Source organism: Anopheles ziemanni, chromosome 3, assembly GCF_943734765.1.
Source record: "Anopheles ziemanni chromosome 3, idAnoZiCoDA_A2_x.2, whole genome shotgun sequence".
Lineage (NCBI taxonomy): Eukaryota > Metazoa > Arthropoda > Insecta > Diptera > Culicidae > Anopheles > Anopheles ziemanni.
The window spans coordinates 48,997,617-49,019,055 of NC_080706.1; the positions used below are offsets into that span (position 1 = coordinate 48,997,617).

The 21,439-nt window shown below is 43.2% G+C and overlaps 1 protein-coding gene across 1 annotated transcript; it reads right to left on the reverse strand.

Moving 5' to 3' along the window:
• Positions 1 to 11,478: 11,478 nt before the first annotated feature.
• On the reverse strand, positions 11,479 to 12,460 carry LOC131284917 (immunoglobulin superfamily member 10-like). The gene is made up of 2 exons (XM_058313775.1): positions 12,435 to 12,460; positions 11,479 to 12,370 (listed from the first exon to the last, which is right to left on the reverse strand). The coding sequence occupies exons 1-2, from the start codon at positions 12,458 to 12,460 to the stop codon at positions 11,479 to 11,481; spliced, it is 918 nt and encodes a 305-aa protein (XP_058169758.1).
• Between the last annotated feature and the right edge of the window lie 8,979 nt (positions 12,461 to 21,439).

Genomic DNA, 21,439 nt, shown 5'->3' on the forward strand with positions numbered 1-21,439 from the left:
CTTTCTTCTTGCATCCCTCAATTCAACATAAAAAACCTTTAAAGAGGGTAGCAAACAGGAGGATGACACTGGTTGGTGGGTTAAAAAGAAAACTTCCCGAGGGTGACTGCCGTCTTAATCCACCGCGAGGCTACAAATGCGAGGCTCAGCCTCTCCGAAACTCGCTACCCAGAGCCCAACACGCAATCCAAGGGGCGGGAGCGTGTCCTTTTGATTAAATGTTTTCGTTGCTCTCGAGAGATTTCCACAGATTGACAATTTGACGAGCGCTGTTCGATATAGGCAAATCAAGGGACATTTATCTGGGCAGAACGGGGTTCGGGGGTTTTTTTTTCGTTCTTCCTTTACTATTAGGGGTATCTTTTCTTCTTACAAACAGCCAAAACCAGTGCAGGAAGAAAAAATAGGAAACGGAAACGTCCCATCGGAGGCCAATCTCTTCGCCATCAGTCTGTCGCATTATTTTAACGGTTGAATAGAAATCCCGGCTGTTTGACGAGTCACGCTAGCTAATTATCGTTACACGGCCACTGGGATTCGGTTGATCGAAAAACTGGCTCGTTAGCCAAGAATTTGTGAAGTGGCTTTATAACAGAAAAAAAACATGATACAAAGCCGGCTGATTATTGCTAGTTAAGTGAAAAGCGATGTAACAACAGGCAAAATGCAAATAATGTTCCCAAGACACTTGAAAATTTCTTTGAGGATCCTTTTTTCTCGGTCTTCTTTATTTCTAAGCCGATAAATGATTTTTAATTATTTGCTTACAGGATTGCAGCAGTATGTTTTTGTTTGCATAAATCTTTATAAAAATCTTTCCAATGAGATCAAACCTAGTTTAAAAAGTGATCATTTTGTATTTTTTTTAGTTTGTATTCATTTATTCGACGGGTATACTAAACATTTGCAGGCTTTAAATCATTATTTTGCTTTTTGTTGTACAAACGGTACACATTACACAGTCTTACGGTAAACATTCTGAAACCTTCTTAAAGAATCCCTTTTTTTCAAGAAAACAATAAGATGTCCCACATTTACCAATTTTCTTTTCTCATTCGTGCCAAGCATCTGCTAGTTGTAAGTGTTTGTGATTGTGTGATAAAGTCTTACCCCACAGCTATCGGCTTTTGTTCTTTTCGCAAGAAACAAGCCACTAGACACCGACCGGTAAATCGGAACCCTTTCGGAGCGCTTCACTTCGCTACACTTCTTTTGACATTAAATTGTCATAATAAACCGCGGGGGACCAACAAAAAAACCCAGGTACAAAAGCAGAGGACTTCGTTCATCGGGTGCACCTCATTCGCACCTCAAATGATGCTGCGCTACGGTTTTCCGATCGTGGCGCCCAACAAAGGCCACTTGTTGAGAGTGGCATCGGTGGGGACAATACGGTATTGTACCACCTAAAACGCTACCCACCTACATCAAGCCATCTCCATTAACATATTAACATTTTATCATTCACTTTAACATGCATCCCCCGAACCCAGGATGGCCTAGCACTTATACATTTCTACTGGTTGGCTTGGTGAAGTGGATGCATCACCGGTGCATGGGATTTTTTTGTCTCAGTTACAGGACGCAACGGCACCAACGGTTCCGAGGACACCATTACGCGCCACAAAAACACCTCTTCAAAGAGATTTTACTGCAGGCCACTCCTGTGAGGATTCGTTCGGCCCCGTTGTCACTAAACATTCGGATGAATCCCAAAAAAACAAAAAAAAAAACACCCTCCACTATGATACATTTACAGACCAAAGACTCATCCTCAGTAATACCTCTTTTTTTTTAGGTTGAACGCTCTACAATGGAAAAACATACTCGAAAGGGTTGACACAAGGATGGCAGGCTTTCGGGGACCGCGAATCAGTCAGATAATTGCTTTGCGAAACCACGCTACGATCGGTGGAGGAAGGGAACGGGTCGGTGGAAAATGATTTAATGGGCTTCCGAAAGTGTGTCTTTGACCGAACGGGGACGACGTCCACGAAGGCGGGTGAACGGAAGGGCGAGTTCGGCTTACTCGTTGAGCAACTTTGAGCCGAACAAAGAACAAAGTGTAGCCGCTTAGATGGGGGCGATAGCGAGCTGCAGCCTGCACTTTTCCGGAATGCCGACCGGTGAACTATGTCGCATGAAGCTGCCAATCGCGAGCACACTACCTTCACCTAGCTAGGCCATTGCATTCAAATGGGATTATTATGAAAATCGCGCATCGGTGAAGAATGGCTCCTGAGGAAAGTGAGCGTTTCGGACGAAGGAAGCTTCAGCTATGCAGCCGCTCTACGTAGTCACCAGTTTTTGAACCCCGCTTGGTATCATCGTTTCACGTTGGCATCGTCCGATGACCCTCAACGAAAGATTCATTTTTCATTAATCAATCCGAAATGCATCTTCTTAGAAGACTTTTTCCCGAGGTCGGTCAAATAAAAAAACAAACCGCTTCACCACCGATTGCTAAACTGCATTGTTGCACGCACAAATGGCTGCGTGAATGCACGCACAAATGGCAGATAGGCAAGGTTAAAGTGCAAGTGAGGTGTGACACCGGAGCAAGTCCGATGATGATGAGGCGTTAGAAATGCATCTCGTTAGATCGTGAGTGTGACGATTGCGATGAAACGATTGTGAGTCTTGTCTCGGGAATGGTACGATGCATCGTAAAGTCATCAATCATTTGATGGTAAAAAGCTCATTACATCACATGGGTACGTCGTGAAGAAGAAGACGAAAATGTGGGTTTGAGAGTGGATGTTGCAAAAACGTTTATCATAGAACGAGACAATGGTAACTTCGAACCTGTGTTGTGATGGCAATTTAATGGTTGTCAACGCTTTATTAAACTATTTGAATGATTTTTTTTAATGAATTGCATTTGCAGTTAAAAATAACCGAATTCGCTTATCATTGAATCCTCAAATGTTGTTATGTTTTGTTTGATTTATAAAAAAAAAAACAATTACATTCTACTTCTATGTACTGAGTTCTAACATTTAAAGTTGTTTCCTCTCATAGCCCGCGTTTTTTTATCTTTTATCAACACTCAATGCACTGATGGAAAAGTGAAACCAAACGCGATGCATGCAATATGTCAAGGATACTTCTTCCATTCGCCGCATGGTTTGTTCCGTTCTCCAATCCATCCCTTCGGCGCTAATCGTCGTCCCTCTTCCGTAATTTGACTCCGCGCTTTGTCAGATTAAATCGGGAAAAAGCCGCACATACATTCGCCCCATTCGCGGGCAAGTTTGCGTTGGGAAAACGTAATACACACATCTTCATACCAAACGGCGAACGGTGCGGTTTCGTCGTCGTCGTCCTTGTCGAAGGACACGCGCACATGTCGATCCTTACCGGTTGATAAGTAAATGACGCGACACATGTCACATGCTTTTAGGGTTCCCTTCTTCCTCTTCCTTGTCGACTCACTCCGGGGTGGTGGTTTTTAAGGATTTAATGATTATGGATCCGTTCCGTTTTACCACGTTTCCGCGTCTCCCGATGTTGACAGTTTGCGCACAGCGCACCAACGTCCGCATCGTCGTGTAATGCTATCCGTTTGTGCTATCGATAAGAGCGACCAAACGGGCAAGATATGACGTTGGACTCCCGGGAGGGTGTGCAACGAACGGTAGGTAAAAACACGCCGACCATCAGACCACATCCGGCGCACTTCATTTGCACGCAGCGACCGCAAAAATCAACCGTATCGGATTTCAAATAAGATTTTAATTACTGGTTAATTCCAATCGCACATCGCGGTTCCCGGTCTTAAGGTTTGAGGTTTCATTGTATGGGGGAAGCTGGATGGTGGAAAGTAACAAAAATATAATTGAAAAACACACATGTAACATCATTAACAAATAGGTTGTTCGTGCCCATGGGAGGCGGATGTGATCCCCGACATGAGAGAAATGGCCCACGCTGGTAACACGGAAGCAGCCAAGATGTGAAGAGAGGTTATGTCAATACGGAAGTAGCGAGGGCTTTTAAAAAGAAACAGAAAAAGAACAGGTCTTTGCCTGCATACCCAACATACAATGATTAAATTTGTCCGTTAAACAGAACGGAAGCAGCGAGATGCAAACAATATAATGTAACGATGGTGTTGTTGTACCTTGGAACGCCGTTGGACTCGAACCAGTAGCGAACAATGGGGCCAGTTGTTTCTGGCCACACGGGAAGATAAATCCACTGGAAAGATTCGCTTGATCTCTGCACAAACGACGGTGTCTACGATGTTGGATGAAGAAACTTGGGAATGCGCTTTGGTGAGAAAAGTAAACAGCATCGTTGCGTTACTATTTCGTAGTGATTCATCTCTTTTTCTTTCTCGTGAGAATTTCTCCATGAAGTTGACGAAGTGACAATTTACGTGGGATTGAGAATGCATTTCGTTCGTTTCATTTCGTACCGATCAAAATCATATTTAAATCTAAATGTAACGGTTATCTCATCTCAAACTACGTCATGCAAAACCGTTACAAATGTTCGTCCTTCGGTTGCTTGCAATCCACCAGATGATTGTTTTTATTTTCAATATTTTAAGACATAAATCCACTGATCCCTAGAATATTCCCGCCTAATCCACTCGGGAAAGTAAGCCCGTAAGCGAACTGGAAATTTCCAATAACAAAAGAAAATCAAACCTCTATACACAAAAAAGACCCGGTGGCCTGACTTCTGCGCAAAAGAAAACAAACATCTTAACGGTCCGGCGGGGTGGCCGAGAAGACATTGAAATTTTTGCCTGCAACAAGAATTATCACCGTCAATGGGAACCTCAAATGGGACGCATATGCTTCCGCATCCGGAAAACGCAACGGACAACAATGAAATCCAATAATCTTTCGAGAGCGCATGGTGTCAAAGGTTAGAAAAATTCCGTTTGCTTCCTCGCACCGGTGCACCCGTTTCCATTCGCAAAAGAAGCAGATTTTACAGTGCATTTGTATCTTTCGCTTGCACGTTTTGTGCGCCCTACTGCAGCCGGAAGAAAATGGCAGTTAAAACACGCAGGACATTGTCCCCCTAACGCCGCCAAGCTAATCCACTTAAGGCGTGAAATAGTGAATTAGATTGCATTTTTCTCGAGTTTTCTTTTTCGTCCGCTGTTTTCTTCTGCGATCGAGCCCAACAAGAGACAAATTCAAATAGTTTGCAATTTTGGCGCGCGGGGTTGATCAAAATTGGTTTCATTTTCTTTCGGGGTCCGGATTTCGGGGGTAAAAAAGGTATCAGGAGCGGAAAAAAGAGAAATAAAAAAATTGAAACGATCCCAAATTAGCAAAACCCAAAACGTCGCTGGGAGATGGGCCCATTGTACGGCCCTCCTCAGACGACAAAGCAAAGCACCAAGAGGAGTGGGTCCTTGAAGGGTTCTTCCCTTTTTTTATAAAACGTCCGATAAAAGAGTGCGAAAAATCAACGTCGGAAGTGCGCCAAAGTGCGTCCCTTCTTGTTACACATTGAGGAGGTTTTCTGCTCGAGATCTTGGTCCATCCTTTGTGCTATCGACACCCGGGGAAGGGCCGTCCTTACGGCAAGTGATCTCAATTTTTATCTTACCACCGTTCGAATGGACTAAATTATTTTTTTCTAGTTTTCCCCTTGATGGACCATTTTAGCATCTGGTGTTTTTTTTTTCGCTTGGCCAAGTTGTGAATATGTGAATATTTATTAACAGCTAATCGGAACAATGTGACAAATCAGATCAGTTTTTTTGTTCATCTTCCGAGATCTAGGGAGAGATTTATGCCCACCGAAAAGCCGATTTTCGATTTCGGTTCCTCATGTAAATTAAATGTTTATGCTCGGAGATAATTGGATTCGATTGTTGTGATGGTTGTTGTTGTTGTTTGCAGTTAGTTTTTAAAGGTTTCGGAGTTTTTTTTTACCTTGGACCTTTTTTTTGCTATTTCATACGATTTCTTCACAACGAAGATCGACAGCAAGAGCATTGTTTTGCAAACGGACCACGATATGCTCCGTTTGCGGATCAGGATATTTATTGGGTTCACTTTTTCACTGTTCTTACCGCAAGCCCCTCTACGGGTAACCGAAAGAAGCTGAACTGATTTACATGAGCCAACTGGTTTTCTTTGATATCTTTTTGCAGGACGTTGCTAGGTTTGGCGCCAAAATCGGAAGATTAGCCATACCAGTGGCGCAATCCGATCCGCTACAGATTTTTATATTTATATCCCGTGGATAATTACAATCCCTATTGTGCGCCGGAACGGTTTGGGAGTAGAATTTTGTGGGAAAATCGCCAACCGAATTATCTCATTTTATCTAAAATGTGGTGGTCTCTCATAGGTTTTTTATTGGCGAAATTTCTAGAGAATCAAGGTGATGCGATACTACTGCATCATTTGTGTATGTGAATTTATATAATTTTCAAACCGAAACCGACGCAAATGAATTAATTATTTCCAGTGTAATACCAGATGGTGAGTGGTTTTAAAAACCATTACCTCATCATCTCAAGTTTGAAGTAATATGAGTATGCCTTTTTACTAATACGATATGTAAGCAAACACCTTCGTTTGCTCTAGTTGTTTTTTACGTATGTCATACGATCTTTCGGACAAATTAGTCTAATTCATCAACGTCAACATGCTTCAATCAGGAGGGTTGTAAAGAATGGTTGAGTAAAGTCATGGCTGATCAATAGAGTTTTGCCTCAAATCGAATCTTACATATCATGAGAGAAAACCAGATGAAAGTGTTGGCCTTCCCCGACTAATGACATTAAATCAACTTACATCATCAACACAATAATCTTTTGAGTAAAAAAAACCTCAAATCCCTGCTAAACCATCCCTTTCTTTTTTGCAAACAGTGCACATTTATCCTTTTACTGCCAAACACTATACAGGGTCGCTTTGTTCCCTGTCAACATGTAACGTGTCATCGTCGGCCTGCCGGCCGACCCCTTTCGCCACGTATCATCCTCCAACCCCGACCGAAATCGCATTTTCACGCCCGAATCCGTCCGTGTAAGCCCTTTAACCGGGTTGTAATCCCGTGTCGTTCCGGCTGGATTACGGCCGATCGGCGAATATCGGAGGCCACCGAACCCGCCTTTCTAATACCACTTTCCGGTCGCCGTTTATACGGCCGATTACGCTGTACACCACACACTCAAAAGGGGCTAAGAAGTCGAGCGATAAAGGATCAATACTTTCCATTCAATACTTTCTTTTGCGAACGCCGGGTGGACGAACCGCAAGCGGTGCGTGCTCAATGCACTCGGGGTGAAGTCAAGGGTGAAAGTAAAGAATCAAACCCCCTTGTTTGCGCCCTGGCCGACGATGGAAAGGGTGCAGCATCCTTTCCTTGCGCCACCCAAGAAAAGAGGAGTGATCTAAGACCTTCGTTTGCAGTAAAGAGGTTGCCTTAAATACTTGGGCTTTTTTTTATTCATATACTTTTTTTTAAATTTTCCCTTGTAAAAACTACTTGAAGGAGAAAAAACACACCCTATGCTTGGGGAAAAGGTTACGATGGTTCGCACCGAGAATAATTCCGCAAGTAACCGAGGGAGTCACTTGCCAGAATCGGATCAATAAATATTATTAAATTTGATTTTTATGTCAAATAAATGTTTCCTATTGCTTATGCACCCCTCGTGCAGCAGTAGAATCTGCGGGGTGCTAGCAGTCGGGCTGAAGGAGTTGAGGCACTTCCGGAACCGATAAAAGTGGGAACCTAGTAGTCCGTACAACGGTTGAACGGTTGAGAGGTATATTTAAACAGACTTTAAGTACTTTCACTGGGGCCTGTTATGATTGTCGCGGATGAATTATGTTTTGATACCTTGTTCAAGATCATGGTAAAGTTAGTCTAGCTTCGTGGTAAAATTGTGGACATGTTTCAAAATTTATAAAATTATAATATTGCAAACCTTTCCCCATATCGAATCAACCAAAAGCACAGTTCACCTCATAGAGTACGAATACAAAACCGGAAACAAATCGCGAAAGCAGTGATTGAACGGTCCAACATTAGAGACACAGCATTGGATTGACTTTCACCACGCAAGAGTGAAAATTTATCGCCGAATTATTTGCACGGTTCATAAACTTAGTGGAAATGTCATGTTCGTTTTGAGACTGCAAAAAATAACGTGTAAAAATATGCCACATATGAGCGTTTTCAATGCGATATGGTTGAAAGGATTTTCGTTTTTCCTTCTGTAGTGCCTAGATTTGCTACAGTTTTCGTTTTCCGTTAGATTCCAAATCCCTCGAAATCTTTACTTCCCGCAGGAATGTACCGTTTGGAATCAAGAGAAACCGTTTTGGAGTGGAGTTTTCTGCACGATAGGGGTGTGGTGGATTGTGAATGTGAAATTCAGCATTTCCATAAGGCGACTTCGTCGACGTGGGCAACATTTGTTTGCCACAAGTACTCTCCCGGTACAGCGTAAACAGCAGCTTCCCAGCGTAGCAAAGGTCATTCCAATTCACGGTTGGCTTCCTGCTGGCAACATCGATCGGTCGCGCCGACCCACAGTCCTCGTCTATAACAACGGGCATCTGCTGTGCGGCCCTTCCCGGGAATGTGTTCTTTGCCAATTTTTGATCGGAATTAGATTACCGGAGAGAAACATCCTTCGGGCGGCTGTTATTCCCAGTCATGGCAACCGAAATACCACGTTGAACTTCGGTGTACGGGCAGTGAGAAAATTCTCAACCATGGACAAGTCGATCCTGTCCTGTCCTCGGGAAAAACTCAACGCCACACAATGGGTGCATAATTTTGACGGACACCGAACACACACATCGAACGATTTCTAGGACGCACATTTAAATTAGGGCGCACAATTTGCATTTGTCCAACGTGCTTCTTGGACGGCTTGGTTTTCCGATTCCTATTTCTTCCCCGAAATCTTACAAAGGTATCTTGCCTAGGGATGTGTGTCCTAGTTCCTCCGTCCCACGTCCCGGAGGGTCCAGGTAATGCGAACAGCGGCCACCGTAGGGACCCTCGCGTGGAGATTTATTGAGGTGACCTTTCGCTTGTAGCTACATGGCACTCTCGAGGCGGTTTCCCTTCGAGGCGGCAGCGACAACGAGGCGGATGTCGTGGCGTGCTCTTCGATTGCGATCGATTTTTCCTTTATTTCCTTCCAACGTTTTTGGGTGAAATATTCAAATTTAACGCGTGAACCATCCATGGCGGTCCGAATCCGTCGACCTACTTTTTCCTTCCAAGGTTTGCTTCCTCCGAAGGGTGCTCGCTTGTTGGGCATACTGAAAGGATATTCTTTTCCCCGGAGGGTCCGGAAAGGTGCCGTTAGCTTTGCTGAAGGATTTGAATCGGCACCTTTTCCACGGAGACTTACAATAGCAGGAAATTTAATTTTGGTAAATAAATTAAATTTCGCTACGACATGTGACCGGTGCAAGATATGTCCGTCGGTTTATTGCAACCGCATCGAATTTTGTGCGATCCATGAGAAAATGTTTACCGTTCAATTGCAAAGATTACTGGAGCGAAAATCTTTTGAAAAACTTTTACTCTGTTAGAAAAATTACACTAAACTTTGATCGTTAAAATTGAAACTCGAATGTTTAGGTACATATTATATATTATGTATCTTAATTAAATTTTGAATTTGATATTTATTACTTTAAATTTGATTAATAAATCACCCAAAATACTTAACTTTTATCAATTCGGTGTTGATCAGTTACAGCTTTTTCTCATTTAAAAATAATACTTATCACGACTCTACAACACGAACAATAATCTATGATCTCAAATTTTAATTATCACATTAAACAAAAATTCTAAATGCTCCGCATGAGAAATTATACAGAGAAATACTCAAAGTATTCTTCCATTTTCTGGTGTTTTCAAACACATTATCAATTGTACAATCGTCAATGTTGTCATCCTCATCATCACTGTCTGCATAAATTGCATTAGTTCTAGCATAAATTCATTGAGCTGGATTCGAAAAATTACTAAACGTGTACAACGACCCCCTTAATCGGACTTTAGTATTTTTTTTTAACATAAAAGGGGTCATTATACAAGCTTAAATGCAGTACTTTTTAAAAGTTCAGCTTAATTATGATAGAATCCTATACACATACCAATAATCAACAGAGGCTTTAGCTTCTTAAAATTGAATTTTCCAGACGGACATCCTTCGTTGTTTTAGCGAATCCCCGATAGGCCGGTTCCTGTGAGTTTATGTTTACAAATGAAGAAGTTTTTTTTTCCTTTCTTCTATTTATGTTGTGTTAGATCTTTTCCACCAACTGTCCGAAGTCACTCTAACTAATTATGACGAAAGGCGTGGTCTCTTGTCATTTTTACTTCGGTGGTCGCTTCTTGAATGGCATAAATTTTCTCCGAAAAGTCCATCTTTTGTTCGGCTGTGTGTCTTTTCCCCAAATGAACCGGGACCGGGACCGGGTGCCTTTTGCATCTCGGAACGGTCAAAAGTTACCGCCAGTTCGAGCTCATTTTCATAATGGAAAAGACGAACGCAAAGTTGTAACCCCCCGCACCGGAAAGAAGTGGAAGTGGAAGTGGAAAAACGATGTTTCCACAGGGCGGGCATGAAAAGAGTTTTCCTTTATTTGCTCTTCTGCCATTTTGAGTCCGGTTTTCCCGGGTTGAAAAGCGACCACCGAACCGACAACAAACAGTTATCAAGTAAATTTTCTTATTCCCGTGACGAGTTCCCACAGCGAAAGAAGACTTCAGAAAAGACATGGCTTAATTAAAGCCTCCGAGCGCAATGAACCGAGGCCCGCTTCGGCGGCCTGCTCCCTTTAGGTTCAATCAATCCGACGCGCGAAGATCCCAAGGCGCAGAGATTCCTAATTCCTGCGGGCAACCGCGGGTAATGTTGTGCCGTGACAAATGTTTGACCTCTCTTCCGAACGCAAAACATCGAACGCCATCGGGAGGAAAAAGGGAACCCGTGCTGGGTCGATCAAATGGGTTGATCAAATTGATTTCCCGAAAAGACGTTCTTATGCTGGCGCTGATTGCTGGGTGAAAACCCCCAGCACTCACCCGGTGCGAGACCAATCAACGCCGCAAAGGGGATGTTTTCGTCGATCTAGAGTATGGATGGTAGAGTTCCAGAAATGGGCTACGATTATGCGATCGAGTTCTACAGGGCTCGCCCGTTGCTTTAATCTTCGGCCAATCAAAAGGGGTTTCGTACTGTGCGGGATCTGGTTTGATTAAAATTAATCCATTTTTCATGAACCATCGTGAACTGATGTTGGTATTTTGATAACAATTATCAAAAGTCATCTTGATACGGTGTACTTCGATGATGAAAGCGTTGCTTGATTGGTTCTATATTTGAATTTATTATATCAATATTTACAACATTCTTCATCGTGCGACGAGTGTTACAAAATTATTTTTACATCATCCTAACAACTAAGCCATATGCGTTAGAGGTTTTATTTTAAAACCTTTCTCCCGATTTTATCAGTAAAATATTTCCACTTCTCCAAACTTAACCCCGATGGTGCCGTTGGGTTCGTTCTCAATTATCAGCGTCGGAGCGTCCACGGGTTGTCCGGTCTCCGTCGTCGTTCTGAGTCCGTCGTAGCAGCATAGTCCTCCCCGGCGGTCCCCGCTGCAATCGTAATCCGCTCCAAACACCGTGATTCCTTTTCGCATGATCTCACCTCGTGCCCAATCCACCCACGGGCAACTCCAGTCGTTGCCGTGCAAACGCATAGTTTCGAGCGACGGAAAAGCCTCGGGAAATTCGTCGAACAACTCCAACCGGTTGTAGCTTATCCAAAGATTGCGAACGGTTAGTGGTTGTTCGGGGTTTTCGGTGGCTGCAATTCGGACGATGCGATTGACGGACAGATCGAGATCGCGCAGTTGTCGCATCGGTTCGAAGAGGCTCAGCTTGACGTGGGTGAGACGGTTCTGGGAGAGATCGAGTGAACGCAGTCCGGTCAGGTACGAGATTCTTGGGGTGATCAGCTCGAGTGAGTTTCGCGTGATCTGCAGGATGCGCAGGTTTGGCAACTCGAATGGGTCCAAATCGAAGGTCTCCAGACCGGTGGAATCGATCTGGAACGAGTCGAGCGTGTGCGAGTAGAAGAACACGTTCGGGATCGACCCCTTGCGCAGTGTGAGGCTGGCCGTGCGTGACAGTAGGTCGAACATGTCCTTGCCGAAACGTTCGATCCGGTAGCCATGCAGGACCAGCTCACCTCCGGCGGCCATCGCCGGAACCAGGGTGGCGTTGTTGAGCGTCACATTGTGCAGCCGGGTGACACCTTCACCTCGGCGACGATGGTGTGGAACAGCTCGCCCTTCTACCCAGTATCCATCGGCGATAAGGATCACCAACGTCACTCTATTGGAAAGCCCCAGAATTCATCATTAATCACCCTTACTTCTGCACCAGAACTCTTACTTACATCACGAACCCTCCGCGTGCCAACATGATGCGATTGGTGGCGCTTCCCGTTATCAGTAACTCGCGGTTTGTAACTCGCGATGAGCTCACTCACTTGCGCCGGCTTGCCTCTTGCGCACTGGCACGACACTGGCCGGTCCTTCGATTCACAACCGAACTGGACCGAAATCAGTTGCGCGATTAACAACGCTTCGGTCTTTTCCTGCACGCGCCCCGCTCCACATTGACCGCAAGGCGGTCAAGTCCGTGGACTTTTATTGCATCTTCTATTTTGACGTCACCTTCCTGGACACATTAACACATCTACGCACGCAACGGGGCCTGCGGAGTTGAGAAATCTTCATCCACAGATTTTATAAACAAATCTTGCCAGTATCAGGTCGATGGTTGTAGGAAAATCTCGCGGGATTCACATGACCATACATAGATGCTTGTTTCCACTTGTTTGGTAGTGTATAATCGGTGTGAAGTAGTGGATGTTTTCAATTGAAAATGTATAGAAGAGGGTTAACTTTTTTTTGTGTTCGGTCCTTCTCATGAGAGTCTGTTGTTTTTTTTTCGTTATTGTCTTCCAATAAAATACTTTCTACAACCTTTTTTATGCTAGGAAGTGCAGCTTTGAGCATACTAAACAAAGATCAAAATGATTTATGGATTTATATAAGTCGGGTAAATTGCAATAGAATAGGATATGTCTATTATTGAAGTGTCGTTCCAATAATCATTTTCTTCATTATGTAAACAATTTGTGTAGTGTAGTAATTTACAAACGTTTTTAAATATTTTATTAGATCCAAAGTAAAGTTTTTTGTACAAAACTATTCGACCAACAATATTTGGCAAGGTATTGAAAAAAGTATTTATATATTTCATGATAAAAGTTCAATTTTTCAAATGTTTTTAGTATTTTTCTGCACGTAAATTGTAGTCAATAATATAAATCCAAGCACTTTTCCTTTACCTAGTGCTCTTTAAAGTAAAACCAACTAGTTTGAATTCAAAATATGCATGGCTAATGATTTTTTTGAAAATAGAAAGTGATCCATTACATTTGATAACATTTAAAACATCATAAGAACAGCAGCCTGTAGCTATGAAAAATAGTATAAATGGTTTCTGAAACGTTTGCTAATGGGTCTACGTATCTATGCCTTAGTGTTCTCTTCTTTGAACAGTCCTAGATATTTTACCAAACTTATCCTCCCGATGGTTGACGAGTATACTTGAGACGGCTATTCATTAACATCTTTGCAACCTCAGTTGACGAAAACCTGTGTCGGAGTTGGAGTTGGTGTTTATTTCATAACATTTCCGGTAGCATGGCACGCCGTGGCGTTGCTTGCGACTGATCAAATAATCACCGCATCCCGGTGGTGTAACCCTTCGCGGTGGGGCGAACATCTTAGCGTCGGTAATTAAATCGGTGTTTTTGGCTCGGTGTAAATATGCAACAGTTCACGCAGGCAAATTCTCGCTACCGGCGTTTCTACGCAGCCAGCGCGTCCCGCTGTTTGTCATCCTCCGGTCGCCAGCCGCGCGTGACCACTTTTTAATGGTGAATAAATAATGCCACCACCCGTGCCCTTCCGAATCGGCGTTCGATATCAAAAGCTAAAGTGATTCGACAAAACTGTCGTCTGGGCTTCGAAGAAATACCCAAAACTCTACGGTCAAGAGCGGGGAAGGGAAACGTCGGAAGGGCCGAATTCGAAAAGTCGTTCAACATTTGTTGGGCAAAGTTTTCTTAAGATTTTAAACATCACTCGCAAATAAGGTACAACAATCAGGCTGTTTGATGCGTTTAAAGTTGTCTATCCCTAAACAGCACCAGGATGGCGTAGGCCGCGTGCCACCGAAAAGAAGGAAATTGTTTGATATTGTATCGTGAAGAATTCGATGGAAGTGAGTGAGGATTTTTGAAGCTGAGAACGTGATAACTTTCGAGGCTTCCATACGCACCCGACCCTCGGAAGGAATAAAGATGTGTGACAGGAAATTGAAATTTCATTCTTCTCACATCGAAACGTGAGATGAATACTCAAAATGCCATCCATGTGAAGTCGAACAGTGAACATGGATGACGAATACAATTTTTCATACTGGACGCAAAGTGTTGTACAAACTAGAACATGTTAACCTAATTTTTCAGATTTCAATTCATGTGTTTTGTAGCATACATTTCGAGCCAATGGTTAGCCGAGTATTATCTCAAGAGAAAGGATCTCATTTTAATTGAATAAAGCGTATCAGAAACGGCTTTAACGACTCAAAATCTTTTTCTTAACGGCGACTACAACTGAAAGGTCAAACAAGTCGAAAAGGAGCCTTTTCCGGTGGCTTTTTACCGAAACATCTTCGCAACACGCTCGAAAAGATCGACAAACAGCGCATAAAAATGTCACAAGACACACGTTGACCGCATTGACTTTTTGTACCTCCACAGTCTGATGATGGGGGATTAGAACCATCCTGCCTTCATGTATCTCTCGGACTCCTTCAATAACGATAAGGATGGTGAAAGACACTAACACGCGGGCCATAGTTTGCTTCGAAAATAAAACCTTTCATTTCTTTTGTTTCGTCCACTTCCAGCAGTTTCTTCCTGCGTCCGAGCGGTATCGATTTTCGAATAAGTTTCCATACTTTACGACGTCCGTCGGCTTTGGCGTCGATTTGGTCTAATCGGGTGCGTGTTCCTCAGTTCCTGCAGTCGTCCGACTTCCGATGGGGAAACCGCAGGATGAATGAAACCCGCAACGCTCCACACACGGGCACAGGTAATCCTTCCTAAATGACTCAAACGAACAGCGTCTTCGAGGCTACTTCTTCAGCGTGCCGTGTTTTGAACCATTCGCAACCAATGCGCTCACCCCCACGGGGAACGAGCAAGAGCCTTCGTTGACTTTGTTTTGCATATTAATTAATATTTTTACGACCACTCTATCGCACCTGCCAGTCTGCGACGAAGCCGTCGAGGTGATCGCCAGCCAGGTGATCGTAAGGTGGAGTGCAGCCCAACCGCAAGACCGCAGCAAATGCAAAAGGCAGATGGGGCCACCTTTAGGCACGGTGGTTCGCCTAACGCACAGTTGACAGTTTTATGTCGCCCATAAGCTGCCTCCTTGGCGTTCATATGGTTCCGCACAAAAAAACAAGTATCAACCGCTGACATTCGCTCTGAACCGACGCCAATCAGTGAGGGACCTGCAGTAGCGCACCAGAAAGTGCAAATTGTGGTAGATGGCTACCCCGTTTTAAAAAGGTTGCCATCACTTACGGGGGCAGTGGTTTAAACCCTTTGGGTGGAAGGTGTAAAAGTGTTGTGTCAAGAGGAAACAAATGTTGAATCCCACGTTTGTTGCAAGGTTAGTGATATTATTTATTTTTCCGTACTGTCGAAAATGTAGAGACAATCTTTATTTACTGTTGACGCTTTCGGCAATTTTATTTGCTGTCTCAATTTACTTCACAATTCAAATCAATTTGTCTTGCTTAAAACTGTTTTGTAATTTGTCTTGTTTAAAATTGTTAAACTCTTTGGAATTGTTGAAAACCACTTTTCATAACTATTTTCACTTTCGATTTTGTCAGTACTGAGTTTTTTTTTATAAATGGTGTAAGTTATCAACATTGTATCAAAGTTGAGAAAATGGCTCAAAAACTTGCTATATTGTTTTTTTATTTTTTTGTATAGTTTTTGATCTACTAGAACAGAACTGAAGAAAAAAATATGGTTTCCTGCACAAATCGGGATTTTTTTCATTAAATGATGGTCAGTTTGCACATGTATCATTTGTGATTGTAATCAGCATTAATTTTTCGATAATTAGCAAAAATGTGGTTCAATTTTTAAAATTAGTGTAAAATATTAGAATAAAAATTTACAAACACATAAGAACATGTTTTTCGAAGCAGTTGCACTCGAAACGCGCAACGAAAGTAGAAACAAAACATACGACAAAACACTCAACGCAGTACAAATTCCATCCACTTTCCCGTGTCAGACTCGGGCAAAACTGTGAAGGGATTGAAGTTACAATTACTACACCCAAAAGGAGTGCACATTTTGAATTTTCATAAATCGTAGTTTCTCATTTTCCGTGAGTAATTTTATATGAAAATTTTTTTAATGGATATACTTATGGAACAATAATTTATTTCTCCTCTTGATTCGTTACGATTAATGCAAACTAAATGCTTCTCGCCAAATTGTTTTGTACCATGTATCAATATTGCACAAATGGTTTAGCATTCGTGGGTTATAACGTAAGCAACCTTAATTTAACCGTCGGCACACAGTAGGCTATGACAGTAATTGTCATCGACGCTGATGGCGTCCGCGAGCCAACGTGTACTTGCTCTTCGAACTGTCTCCTGATCTCGAAACTTACGCCCAACGGCTCTTCGGCTCGAAGTTCAATCTCTTCCCAGCGGCATCGCGCACAGGGTGGCTTTTGATCCATCCCGACGATGGAGGATGATTGGGAGGGGGTGAGTCAAATGGGGTGGTTTGTGTTTTGCTTTTTATTTCCTGCCGCAAATAACCTTTAATCGCCATAATCGACTATTAATCCTTTCCCCTCTGCGAAGCGAACCATTTGGCAGAAAAGCGGACTCCTATCGTCCGTTTATCAATCGGCAAGTTTGCCAAGGGTTTGTCCACTTTCCACTCTTTCCCCATTTCTCACGCCTCGCTCCGCGGTTCCTCCTCCGACATCAATAAACGTGATTTAATAGTTTTGCATATTGGTTTCAGCGATAAGGACGCGATAGCCCTCCCGGCGGCACCGTTGTAATGCCGTAATAAACAGCTTCCGTGGGTCACCGGGGTCGATCGGATGCGTAATTCGGAGTTTTGCCGGCCACAAGCAAAACGGGCATAAGTTGGAGGTAAAAGATTTGTTTGTTTGGAATGTGCATGGATTTAAAATTTCAAGGTTAATTGAATCCAATTTGTTATCTTCGTCGCTTGTGTTGACATCTTGTCGAGGAATGTGATAGAAATTTGTACCCAACATAAAATCAATTAATCTAGCATTGAAAAAACAGCATACTTTCTTCAATTGACTACTTCCAACAAGTGTTTATGATTTAAATATGAAACTAGAAGATCGCATCAATAATTATCATTCTCATTTTAAATTAATCATCATGTTCTACAGCACCTTCGTTACAACCCGAACACAACGTTATTAATTTACTTTGAAACTCTTCACTTTCCAGCACCCTTCCCGAGCGACCTCACCTCCAACGCATCCTCGAAAACAATATTGATCAACATACCCACCGTACCGGCCCAAGTGTGATTGGGCACACCGGGCAGGAATTCCATTCCCTCCAATCAGTCATTTCTTTTCAAACACTCAACGGCGCGTCCCCCGCGGCTCCGGGAACCGAAGGAATCAAAACAAAAGCCTAAACAACAAAACGCCCACCGTTTCTCTTGCCGACCAACAACCCTTCCCGGAGATGAATGTGTGCCCGAACGCGGAATCAACCCTCTAGCCACGCTGGCTCCAATCATCGGCGGAGTTTGGATGTTACTGGACTGCCGGACCTCGTTCTAATCAGGTTGACGCACACCTCTCCGAACAGCGGGACGTATTAATGATCGAAGAAAACAAATGCTCTTTGAAATGTTTTCCTTCCCGAGCCGCATTTCTTCTGGATGTTAAGAATTCCACCCAACACATACACGGCGTGGCGTGAACGTACGCAGAAGAAAAGGTGATAAAGGTGTAGCCTCCTTTTGATATAACCCTCTTGTTGGATCATCCTGACGCTCCTGGCAGTAATGCATAACCAATTCATTCCGTCCGTTTAGGTTTTTTTTTCTTTGCATGATCTCGTGCGCCAGGCGCTTGTGGGCTCGGATTCTCTTCCTCGGTGGTTTTGTGTTTCGTTTTGTTCTGTTGTGTATGTTTTTTTTTTTTGTGTGCCTCACATTTCCTCTCCTGAAGGCATTCGATGATCGAGCATCGAGCGATGGATGGGATTTCCGTAGGATTCCCACCTTGTCCATCACATAACTCACGGGCTCGTTTTCGTGTTGGTCCACCGGTGCAAAGGGGAAAAAAGAAATGCCCACTCACCCTTCCCGAACGGCGTGAAAACGGTGCAAAATCAACATAAATTAATCATCGGCCTGTGTCTGTGAAGGAGAAAAATCCGATCCCAAAGGTCCCGTACCAACGGGGAATACCTGTTTACTTCTGGCATTCTTTTATGGAGTTTACATTCAAAGATCTCCACGTGCCGCGTTGGCATGAGAGCGGCTCTAAACTTGACACTTCGATAGACCGGGGCCAGAGTGATGCGCATAGGTTGATACAAACAACGGCTAAAAACAGAAGAAAAAAACCATGAAAAAGAAAAGGTGACTTTAATGGATGATCTCGCCGAGATGAGCGGAGATGCGAAACAAATGATTTCAAGTGCGGGTGAACAAATCGGGAGAGGAGCAAGACACCTTACAACTCCTACCATTTCATACTTGATTCTCTTGCCCTGCTTTTTTTTGCTATTGTGTCCTTCTGGGACGACTCCCATCCACCGGCCACTAATGGGAAAGACAAACGGCTGACAACTTGCTGTCCTCTCCATCACCAGCTCCACACGGTCAATCATTTTAAGACGCTCTCCGGATCGCAAGCTGCTGGGGTCTTATGAAGAACTTACCGTTGACATCTTCATATCGAGCGAGGGTCGGGATGGAAGGCAAGGACGGTAACCGGAGAATGGGCAGCGTAAGGAGGTGACATAAAAACGCTTGAGATCGCTCATATTTTGCGTTCTTCATCCAACCATTCGTCCTGCGGGCGGGGAGCATTCAGGTGTTCGAACGTCGGTCGAGGCTGGGAGTAATACCTGTTATGAGTGTGCGTGTGAGTTCGATTAGTCACATGGAAAAAAACACACTTCAAGATAAAAGGGTCGGTCTACTAAAAAGAAATATATAATAATCAGATTAAATACTGTACTTCAGGTTTAAGAGTTCGTCAGATGTAAAGCCATAAAACAATAGTTGAAAAACTGTCTTCAGCTTCTCTTATGTCACACCCTTGATAAATACTATCTTCAGCATTAATAGATTTTATTCGTTAACAATTCAGTTTTCGTAATGAGGGTTTTGGTGGGGAATCGAACCAACGCCGTCAAAGATGCAACCAATTGCGTACATGCTTGGTAAAGTGCATATACAAAATGACACACCAATCCTGGCTCCTCATATACAAATCAAATCATTATGATACACACCTTCACAAAAAGTTTAAAGGTTTCCGAAACCCGTTTGCTGGTGCGAGGTGCGTGACAAATTGTCGTAGAAAATTCGCTAACACTATTTTTTATGTTTGCCCACCAATTTTGAGATAAATCTGACAGCAATAGTAAGATATTAGGTAATCGAAAAAATCAACAGGATGCATAGATCTTGACGATGTCGGAAATGGAGCGCAATCAGTCAAAAAAACACTTTTACACATGGATCAACATCCATCCAGTTTCAAAATCCGGCCCGAGATGAACGTACGATAACCGACTAAATACTCGCCTAGGAAAACATTGTAACGTTTTCTAAACGCTGGTATTTTTTTCTGATACTTTACAACCTTTCCCTCGCTTTCGGATTTATCTGAATATTTCTTCTTAAACATGAGATACAATTCAAACTTCGTCACACACCCTGTATATTTCACAAATACGATCATATAAAGGTTGAAAAGTGAAAAGTTAGCAGCTTTTAAACTGCCTGTAAAATAACAAAATACACAATAAACCTGAATGTGTGTTATGCATAGGTATTTTTTAACATTATTTTTTCAAACAATTTTGAAAACATATTTTTTGTTTCACTTCAAGCTCGAACTATTATTTTAAAAAGCATATGAAGTATCAAATTGGGTACTTGCACAAAAAACCGGCTCGAACTCGATCAATAATTGCTTGCAACCTGCAAAGAGTTTCTAAAATCAACGACGGTTTGCGACGATGACCGATTGGGGACCACGATCCTTTTACCCGACCAGAATCCGGGCTACGGGCGATGACTAAAAGCTTTTACCTAATTATGATTTGGAATTAAAATTTCCATCATAGTCCTCCTCATCAGCCTTTTGCCGGTCTTTCCGCGCAAAGCAAAGGACATTCATGAGACACCTTCAAGAGCTGGTGCACTGTGGATTTCTAAAACCGCGACCCAAACCATCGTGAAAAATTCGCTCGTCCTGGGAGTTGATGGGCGGCTGAATAATTGATAGTGAAAAGATGGGTTGCCGCCTACCGGTGGAGCCGTCGTGTGCAGTTCATTGTACTGCCGGTCCTGCTGTCGACCGGATCTCGTCGTCTGGCCCGGTCTTTTCGTCTAGCAAGGTCCGCGCGCCGATGTTGGGCCTTTGGAGACGGTCTCCGCCGTCAGGAAGCAGCTGCAAATGGGCTGGCTGGCGTTGAAATGAATTAATTAAAGCAGCACTGTTCGGTGTTTCCGAGGAACTTGGCTGAAGGAAGCGGTTTTTTTGAGTGACACATGTGTTTGTTATTTTTTAAGTTTAATCCGTGGCTCTTTAACTGTTATGATACCGAGGACTTTGCATGAATGGATGGGTTTTATTTTCTACCCACCTTTCATGAATTAGAGAGTACAAAATAGTACGAGAAAATACACATTCATAAAATAGTTTATTGAACAAAAGAGGAAGGTAAAACAAGATGTCATGGCGGATTGTGTGGTTCCATTCACATGCTGTTTTACCTCACGCTGGACGACTCCCGGCCATTTAAAAATGCATCCAAATCCGTTCTAAAAACAAACTGCCAACTAACGAGTACCCTACCCCGGCGGCATAAACAATCGTCGGGGGAAGACACCAACACGACGGCGGCACAGCGTGTACTTAAACCTCCATCATAATCCCGGATCATCATCCACCGAAAACATCTCCGTCGATCATAAATCACCGCGCCTTGGCTGGCGTGTGAGGGATCCTTCTAGACGTTCGGTGGTTTGAG

What these genes read in the sequence shown, in the direction of transcription:
- LOC131284917 (XM_058313775.1), bottom strand. Translation starts at nt 12,460, where the DNA reads ATGTTGGCACGCGGAGGGTTCGTGAT. An exon ending in GCACGCGGAGGGTTCGTGAT is followed by an intron (nt 12,371 to 12,434) that starts GTAAGTAAGAGT and finishes GCTTTCCAATAG; the next exon opens with AGTGACGTTGGTGATCCTTA.